The sequence below is a fragment of the Rhinatrema bivittatum genome, unplaced genomic scaffold (assembly GCF_901001135.1).
Source record: "Rhinatrema bivittatum unplaced genomic scaffold, aRhiBiv1.1, whole genome shotgun sequence".
Lineage (NCBI taxonomy): Eukaryota > Metazoa > Chordata > Amphibia > Gymnophiona > Rhinatrematidae > Rhinatrema > Rhinatrema bivittatum.
Genome location: NW_021820837.1, coordinates 103780 through 112766, shown reverse-complemented (window position 1 = coordinate 112766; position 8987 = coordinate 103780). Strand labels below are relative to the sequence as shown.

General features: G+C 44.2%; 1 protein-coding gene across 1 annotated transcript; it reads right to left on the bottom strand.

The window, feature by feature from the left end:
• Window positions 1–304: 304 nt before the first annotated feature.
• LOC115082202 (potassium voltage-gated channel subfamily A member 10-like) lies at window positions 305–2481 on the bottom strand. The gene has a single exon (XM_029586452.1). It carries the CDS (start codon window positions 2447–2449, stop codon window positions 923–925), a length of 1527 nt encoding a protein of 508 aa, XP_029442312.1. The 5' UTR covers window positions 2450–2481; the 3' UTR covers window positions 305–922.
• Between the last annotated feature and the right edge of the window lie 6506 nt (window positions 2482–8987).

Below are 8987 nucleotides of genomic sequence, written 5' to 3'. Positions count from 1 at the left end.
ATCTCTGCTGGGGACATGTCCCTCTGGCAACCCCTCCAACCCCATCCCTATCCCCCCCATTCCCTTTCTAGTTTAATATAATCACCAGCCCCCAGCGCAAGGAGATGATGCGTCTTTCTCAACCCTCTCTGCAGGCCTCGGATGGAGCCACAAGAGCTTCGCTCCTGCCTCCGGGACAGAGGCTTCCTAAATGACGCCCGATCATCTGGACAGGCTGAGCCGTCCCTTCTGCTACTCTACCACTTCTCTTAGAGAAAATTAGATCGACAGGACAATTCCTGAAGGGCTTTGCCCGGGCAACTAAGATGTTTCTGGAGTAAATTCCTTGGCTGGACAGTGCCCCTCCCCTCAGTAGGTAAAAGCATGCACACCGGAAACGAGCGCTCTTTTAGCTCTTGGGGAAGGCAACGTGCCTGTGGGAATCTCCAGATGGAATGCAAACCAGGTGAGTAGTTTGCAGGCGCTTCTGTCCTAGTGAGGGTCCTTGTCAGCCTCAAATTTTCAAAGGGGAATTCTGCGAGGAGGTTCCCTTTGGAAAATAACTTGCGGGGCTGTGGACCTGGCTGCAGACCAGCTGCAGGATTTCAGAATTGCCCCTTAGATGTTATTGGGGAAAACCAGGACTGGTTTACCTGCTAAACATCATGGGGTGAGTGGCTAACCCTCGCAGGATTTAGCTTAGCTTCCCTTGTCATAGGAAGAGTTCTTTATTTATTGTCACCAGATTCTCAGAGGACATAACACAAGGATTGTTCAGAAGCATCCCCGTGTTCATGGAGCCCTTCGTACATGCTACAGCAAGGTTGGTTTGGTTTTTTTTTTAACTCTTTGGTGTTCAGTCAGGATTTTCTGAAAAACCAAATGGATCGCATATCCTGCACAGGTAGATTCTTGGACCCCAGGTGCTTCAGAAGTTTTACATTCATGACTTGCCATTTTTGGCTTTGTCATGTGTGTAGGTGCCATTGTGTTTGTTCAGAGAAGCCTCACTTCCTGTTCTCACTAAGCCAGGAAGCTGGCTACTTTCCATTTCCAAAGATAAAGTTTGTTTCTCCTCATTCTCTGTCTCCCTGTGGTAGAAATAGTTGAAGTTGGATACGATGACCGGAACTGGGAGAGCGATAGTTAAAACCCCGGCAATAGCACAGAGAGTACCCACAATCTTCCCCCCCACGGTGATGGGGCACATGTCACCGTAGCCGATTGTTGTCATAGTAACAACCGCCCACCAGAAGCCATCTGGGATGCTGGTAAACTGGGACTTCGGCTCGTCCACTTCCGCAAAGTACACGGCACTAGAGAACAGGATAACGCCAATGAACAGGAAAAAAATCAGCAAGCCTAACTCTCTCATGCTGGCCTTCAAGGTTTGTCCCAAAATCTGCAGTCCTTTGGAGTGTCTGGACAACTTGAAAATTCGGAAAACCCTCACCAGTCGAATGATCCTCAGGATGGCCAGGGACATATTTTGCTGCCCACTGGGCTCCGTCTCCTGCATGAGCTCTGTGATGAGGGTGACAAAATATGGAATGACGGACACAATGTCGATTATGTTCAGAAGGTTCCGGAAGAACTCAGACTTGCTGGGGCAGACGACGAACCTGATAGACAGTTCAAAACAAAACCAAATAATACATGCAGTCTCTATCACAAAGAAGGGATCTGTGAAGGTACTTGGGGCCTTTGCCTTTCTCGTAAAGTTGTTCCTCTCTGTGGGCAGTTGGAAATCTTTTTCTTCTCGGAATTCTGGCAGAGTCTCAATGCAGAAAATGAGTATAGAGATGACAATGACCAAGACTGAGACTAGCGCCATACCTCTTGCAGCATTTGAGCTTTCAGGGTACTCAAAGAGAAGCCAAAACTGTTCATAATACTCATTTGTGGGCAACGGTATCTTTGGTTCCTTGATGAATCCTTCATCTTCCCTGAACTGATCCATAGCTTCCTTTCCTAGTTGATAGAAGATCATCTCATCTGCAAAAACATCAATGGGTACATTGGCTGGGCGCCTGATCTTCCCGCCCGACTGGTAATAGTACAAAATCCCATCAAAACTTGGTCTGTTCCTGTCAAAGAAATATTCATTCCTCATGGAATCAAAATATGCCATCCTTTTGTGAGGATCTCCTAGCAAAGTCTCTGGGAACTCATTGAGAGTTTTCAGTTGGGTCTCATATCTGAGCCCTGCAATGTTTATGATGACTCTCTGGTCCCCTTCCTCCATCTCCACTGATCCAATACCCAAGGTTTCATGGCATTCCTTGGAGATGCTGGATAAAGTTGTCTCATTGTTGGAGTTCTCATTGACAAGACGTTTCCAGGTTGAAAGAAGGCTGACATGGTTACCGTGTCCTTTCCCAGACTGATTGCCAGTGGTAGGAAGACTGGAGTAAGCTGGATCCTCTGCTTTCCCAGCTGAATTTTCAAAAGTGATGTGTGAAGCCTCCATTCTCCTTCCAGCTGTGCATGCAGGCAGGCTGAGATCAGTTGGATGCTGTTTACTCATCACATGATGACCTGCAGGGAAGAAGATAGAAGATAGAAAAGATGAAGGATGGCATTTTCTCATCACGGCATGAAATACCATGGCTCTGGAGATCTCCTTTCTTTCTCTGGCACCTGCCAGTTCTTTCTGTGACAAATGCTCATCAACGATAAGAATTTGCAAAAAAAAAAAAAGAGAGAGAGAGAAAGAAACAAACAAAAATATACATATTTTGGTAAACTAACCTTTTAAATTAAAATTAACAGACATACAATTGTTTCTCTTTATCTGTTTTTCCTTCAGCCTCTTTCTTTAAAGTGAGCACTGATCAGTAGACGAACGCAAGCAGAAGTCAAAGGGTCTGAGCAAGGTATGCCAACAAATTAACATATCAATTCCTGGCACGTCTAAACAACCTGCTAATAATTATTCCTTGAGTCTCCCATGCTGTGTCCCTGCTCGTTTCTTCTGTCAGTATATATTATTTTCTTTCATGTGACTCAGAGAGCAGAGGAGCAAATACATTTAGAGCAATTTTGAATTAAAATACAGCATTTCTGGGAGGAAGTCATCCCTAAATCCATAGTGGACTAATGTATACAATGAAAAAATTGATATCATTAGCTTATATCTTATATCCATCATAGGCCCATATGTTTGCATGCTTTGTTCGTGTGGACTTAAGGAATTGTTAAAAAATTCCATTCTAAAAGCACAGTCCAGATGTATTCCACACATTAAGAAAGGTGGAAAGAAGGCAAAACGATTACCGGCATTGTTAAAAGGGGAGGTAAAAGAAGCTATTTTAGCCAAAAGATCTTCATTCAAAAATTGGAAGAAGGATCCAACAGAAGAAAATAGGATAATGCATAAACGTTGGCAAGTTAAATGTAAGACATTGATAAGGCAGGATAAGAGAGAATTTGAAAAGAAGTTGGCCATAGAGGCAAAAACTCACAGTAAAACCTTTTTAAAATATATCCGAAGCAGAAAGCCTGTGAGGAAGTCAGTTGGACTGTTAGATGTTCAAGGGGTTATAGGGACACTTAGAGAAGATAAGGCCATCACGGAAAGATTAAATGATTTCTTTGCTTCAGTGTTTACTGAAGAGGATGTTGGGGAGGTACCCGTAATGGAGAAGGTTTTCATGGGTAATGATTCAGATGGACTGAATCAAATCATGGTGAACCTAGAAGATGTGGTAGACCTGATTGACAAACTGAAGATTAGTAAATCACCTGGACCGGATGGTATACACCCCAGAGTTCTGAAGGAACTAAAAAATGAAATTTCAGACCTGTTAGTAAAAATTTGTAACCTATCATTAAAATCATCCATTGTACCTGAAGACTGGAGGATAGCTAATGTAACCCCAATATTTAAAAAGGGCTCCAGGGGCGATCTGGGAAACTACAAACCGGTTAGCCTGACTTCAGTACCAGGAAAAATAGTGGAAAGTGTTCTAAACATCAAAATCAAAGAACATATAGAAAGACATGGTTTAATGGAACAAAATCAGCATGGCTTTACCCAAGGCAAGTCTTGCCTCACAAATCTGCTTCAGTTTTTTGAAGGAGTTAATAAACATGTGGATAAAGGTGAACCGGTAGATGTAGTATACTTGGATTTTCAGAAGGCGTTTGACAAAGTTCCTCATGAGAGGCTTCTAGGAAAAGTAAAAAGTCATGGGATAGGTGGCGATGTCCTTTCGTGGATTACAAACTGGCTAAAAGACAGGAAACAGAGAGTAGGATTAAATGGACAATTTTCTCAGTGGAAGGGAGTGGGCAATGGAGTGCCTCAGGAACCTGTATTGGGACCCTTACTTTTCAATATATTTATAAATGATCTGGAAAGAAATACGATGAGTGAGATAATCAAATTTGCAGATGATACAAAATTGTTCAGAGTAGTTAAATCACAAGCAGATTGTGATAAATTGCAGGAAGACCTTATGAGACTGGAAAATTGGGCATCAAAATGGCAGATGAAATTTAATGTGGATAAGTGCAAGGTGATGCATATAGGGAAAAATAACCCATGCTATAGTTACACAATGTTAGGTTCCATATTAGGTGCTACAACCCAAGAAAGAGATCTAGGCGTCATAGTGGATAACACATTGAAATCGTCGGTTCAGTGTGCTGCGGAGTCAAAAAAGCAAACAGAATGTTGGGAATTATTAGAAAGGGAATGGTGAATAAAACGGAAAATGTCATAATGCCTCTGTATCGCTCCATGGTGAGACTGCACCTTGAATACTGTGTACAATTCTGGTCACCGCATCTCAAAAAAGATATAATTGCGATGGAGAAGATACAGAGAAGGGCGACCAAAATGATATCGGGAATGGAACAGCTCCCCTATGAGGAAAGACTAAAGAGGTTAGGTCTTTTCAGCTTGGAGAAAAGACGGCTGAGGGGGGATATGATAGAGGTGTTTAAAATCATGAGAGGTCTAGAATGGTTAGATGTGAATCGGTTATTTACTCTTTCAGATAATGGAAAGGCTAGGGGGCACTCCATGAAGTTAGCATGTGGCGTTTTTAAAACTAATCGGAGAAAGTTCTTTTTTACTCAACACACAATTAAACTCTGGAATTTGTTGCCAGAGGATGAGGTTAGTGCAGTTAGTATAGCTGTGTTTAAAAAAGGATTGGATAAGTTCTTGGAGGAGAAGTCCATTACCTGCTATTAATTAAGCTGACTTAGAGAATAGCCACTGCTATTACTAGCAATGGTAACATGGAATAGTCTTAGTTTTTAGGTACTTGCCAGGTTCTTATGGCCTGGATTGGCCACTGTTGGAAACAAGATGCTGGGCTTGATGGACCCTTGATCTGACCCAGTATGGCATGTTCTTATGTTCTTAAGGAACTCAAAAGGCATACACTGCAAGAAAGAAGGGACAGACATTCAGATATTTAGCAGGACTTCAGAAAAGTACAAGAAGGGGTCATGCTATAGAGCTGGCAAGAGGACAGGCCCAGAGGAAAGACGAAGAAGTTCTTCTCTATGGGGACTGTGCTAAATGTCTGGAAGAGCTCTACCAACAGAAGTGGTGGGACCCAAAACGCACATTTGGGGCAGATATAGAAGGCATTGGTATTGGCAGGAGAGGCCGGTCATCTACCTGAGAATAGTAAATGGCCAGGGAGGGGAGATGACAAAGTCAACTTGTGTAGAGTGACAGTAGAGCCAAGTCAAGCTCCCGAGAGCAGGAGGCAGTGCTGACCTGCATGCAGTGGCATTAGGGCTTGGTACATTCCCAAGTTGAAAGTAGGTGGCAAGTCAGCTAAGCATGAATAGCTGTTTGACTTGGCCGCACTTCCCAGCTAAGAAAATAAAGGAAAATAAGCAATCTTTTACAGGTGGTCCCCCATGTAGGGCTGCTCAGCTGAAAGATATCCTTAGCATAATGGAAAAGGCCTAAAAGGATGATGACCCGAGCAAGAGCAAGGCAGGTAGCCAAGCTTCAATGGATGAGAGCTGCAAGATATCCTTAGCCGGGACAGTATAGAGGGGACAACTAGGTAGAATGGGTGGGGCAAATGGCTTTTATCTACTGCCATTAGCTATGTTGTTCTTCTAGAAGGCAGAGGTGTGCTGTCATTTTTAAAGGACAGGGAAATGATGGCATTTGTTGTTTCATTTTATTTTGTTTCCCATCTGAAACGACACAAAATAGCCAACAAAATGTTGTTTCGTTTCGGTCATGTCAGCATGTGCAAAAAACAACAGAAAAGAAATGGAAATGAAATGAAACAAATAGTCTTTTCCATGCCCACCCTTGTAAGGAAGATGCCATCCCTAAATCCACAGATACTTCTAAAAGATTCTAACTCCGTCCTAAACTAAGTCATTTACTTTTCTTCTTGAGCTTATTTTTACTCTCAGCCTTCAGGGTTTTCTAAGATTCTGAAAAACCGCCGGGTGGCGCATTTCCTGACAGCGATCGTATAACACAGAGCTTGCCAAATCAGTCCTGACGAGCCCACAGCCGGTGAATGTGCCTGCGATAGGTTTGCCTCCATCGGTGACCCGGTATGTGTACCTTTATCTCCTGCATATTCCTTGTGGGTATCCTGAAAACCCAACACATCGTAGGCTCTGCAGGACAGGTCTGGGAAGGATTGCTGTAATGTGATGCTGTGCACGCCAGACCTTGCTACTGAGGCTCATTCCCGCTTCTGATAATATTCTGCCTACCTGTCAATGCTCACCAAGCGACTGCGCTTGGAAGAGAGGCCGGGGCGGAGGCATCCTGAGCTTCGCCGTGCATCCTATGGAGGAAAGAGGATGGGAAAACCGCGTCGTAAGGTCGTGGAGTGCCCCATTCGATTCCAGACAACACTGGAGATGGATTTATCAAAGCTTTGCTCCTGTGCAAAAATGGCTTTAGATTTTATCCTTGAAAACAACGTCAGTATTACAATGGGGAAAATACCACCTGTCCAAGCCCCTGCGGTAAAGCAGGGGTGGCCAACTCCAGTCCCTGAGAGCCACAAACAGGCCGGGTTTTCAAGAAATCCACAATGAATCTGCATGAGATAGATTTGCATACACTGGAGGCATTGCATGCAGATCTCTGGCATAAATATTCAGATCCTGAAACCCCTGGCCTGTTTGTAGGATCAGACTTGGCTATCCCTGTGCTAAAGCATCCTCTCTCCCCCCCCCCCCCCCCCCCCCAGTGATCAGGAGGGTGAATACAAGAATGCAGCAAACACTCGCCCACCAATCAGTTGTGATGTCACAAAGGCCACTCTTCTAAAAAGCTGCTGTGGCAGCAGGCGACGACATCACCAAGGCCCCCTCTGATACACAAACTCTGCTCATGGTAAGCACACGGCGCTCATACCACTATCAACAGAGCACGTAGAGCAGGGCTTCCCGCACCTGTCCTGAGGACCCCACAGGATACCCACCATGGCTATGCATGAGATAAATTTGCATATACTCAGTCTCCAGGGTATGCATATTCATGCTGGATATCCTGTGGGGTCCCCAGGACCAATCTGGTAAGACTTGACGTATATGATTACTCGTTGCAGGTTTATTCTCACTGGTAATGTGTGAAGAGAGCATTAACACCACAATCAATTGTCCTCTTTGATGCAAAGATTGGCAGCCATGCTGCCCGTTCTCTCTCTGCTCAGCTTTTGTTTCATCTTACATTCCCAGACCCTGACTAATGTTTTGATGTCCTGGACCCACACTGTGATCTCCTTCTTTGTCTCACACTCTCCAGTACTGAATTGGCCTGCAATCTCAGTGAGAATAAATCCATTCACCAGCAGTCATTGTATCATATGTAGACAGGTTGATGGCAGATTGAGAACAGTTAATCACCTTGTCAGGTGAGCTGGAGGTATATAAGAAGTCGAAAGGAACTGTACTGTGCTGTATCACTCGGGGCAACAGTGAAGACGAGTGACCAATTACTGACCAGTTAAGAGCCCGTCTCCCATCTCAAGGAGGATTGTTGGTGTATTGGTGCGAGGCTGGATTGAGATGTGAGCTTTGCTGCTGAAACCAGCAAGGCACTGAGGTCACTGTGGGTTGTGATTCACCCTTTTTAAGTAGTCCTTTGCCATTAATTGTTAATAGGTGTATGTGAGATAAGAGCTCACTCTAGCATAGCTAATGTTCTCCTCCTCCCCCCTCTCCAGCTGCTGCTCTCTTTTCTAGCTTGTGCCGCCGACATATCTGAAAACTGGAATGTCTCTCGTGTTGCAGACCCCACTCTCACATATTTTCAGTGGCTACGGACACCAGCCTCCTGCTGTAAACCTCCCTCCCTGCAATGTGCTTCATTAGCATGCACTTCTGGGAGCTCATATTGATTAAACATAATGAGAGGGCATTTGAGACACCCGGCTTTGTGAAATAGGAAGTGGAACATCACTAAACCTTTGTTTACAGCTGGGGTGCTCCTGCAAATATAATCAAATCGAAGCAGGTGGACTGGCCTAGCCTCAGCAGAGAGCCTGACGCTGGGTTAGCTGTTACTTCAATTTGTATAACTTAGCTGTTGCACCACCAGATCATAAACGAAAGTCACTCAGTTGTTTCGTGACACCTAAAACGTTCACATTTTCATTAAAAGGGGTGCACAAGTCTGGGTGCCAATGGGAAGCAAAGCTTTCTGCTTCCAAAGGGAACAGGGTCATACATTTTCCAAGGAGGCACTGCGCTGAAGAAGCAGATGCTGGTTTTCTAAATTCATTAATATTCATGATCGCCTCCTGCACCATGCAAATGCTAAACTGCCCTTAATTATCATTGCTTAACTTTGTCTGATGGTTCGGCCATACCTATTTCCTGCATTACTATTTGCAGAAAGATTATGTTTGCGCAATAAGCTCCCTTTAGATTTTCCATCTTCCTGTTCCATTCCCTGGTTACACCGGTCTCTAGAAGGCTCAGGGAAAAAAAAGCCAGCAGATCTTCACTTTTCCTATGAAGCAAACTGTACTTTTATTGGTGGCAAAAGTCCTCCT

Coding starts and splice junctions, on each gene's coding strand:
- LOC115082202 (XM_029586452.1), bottom strand. CDS start 2,449: ATGGAGGCTTCACACATCACTTTTGAAAATTCAGCTGGGAAAGCAGAG.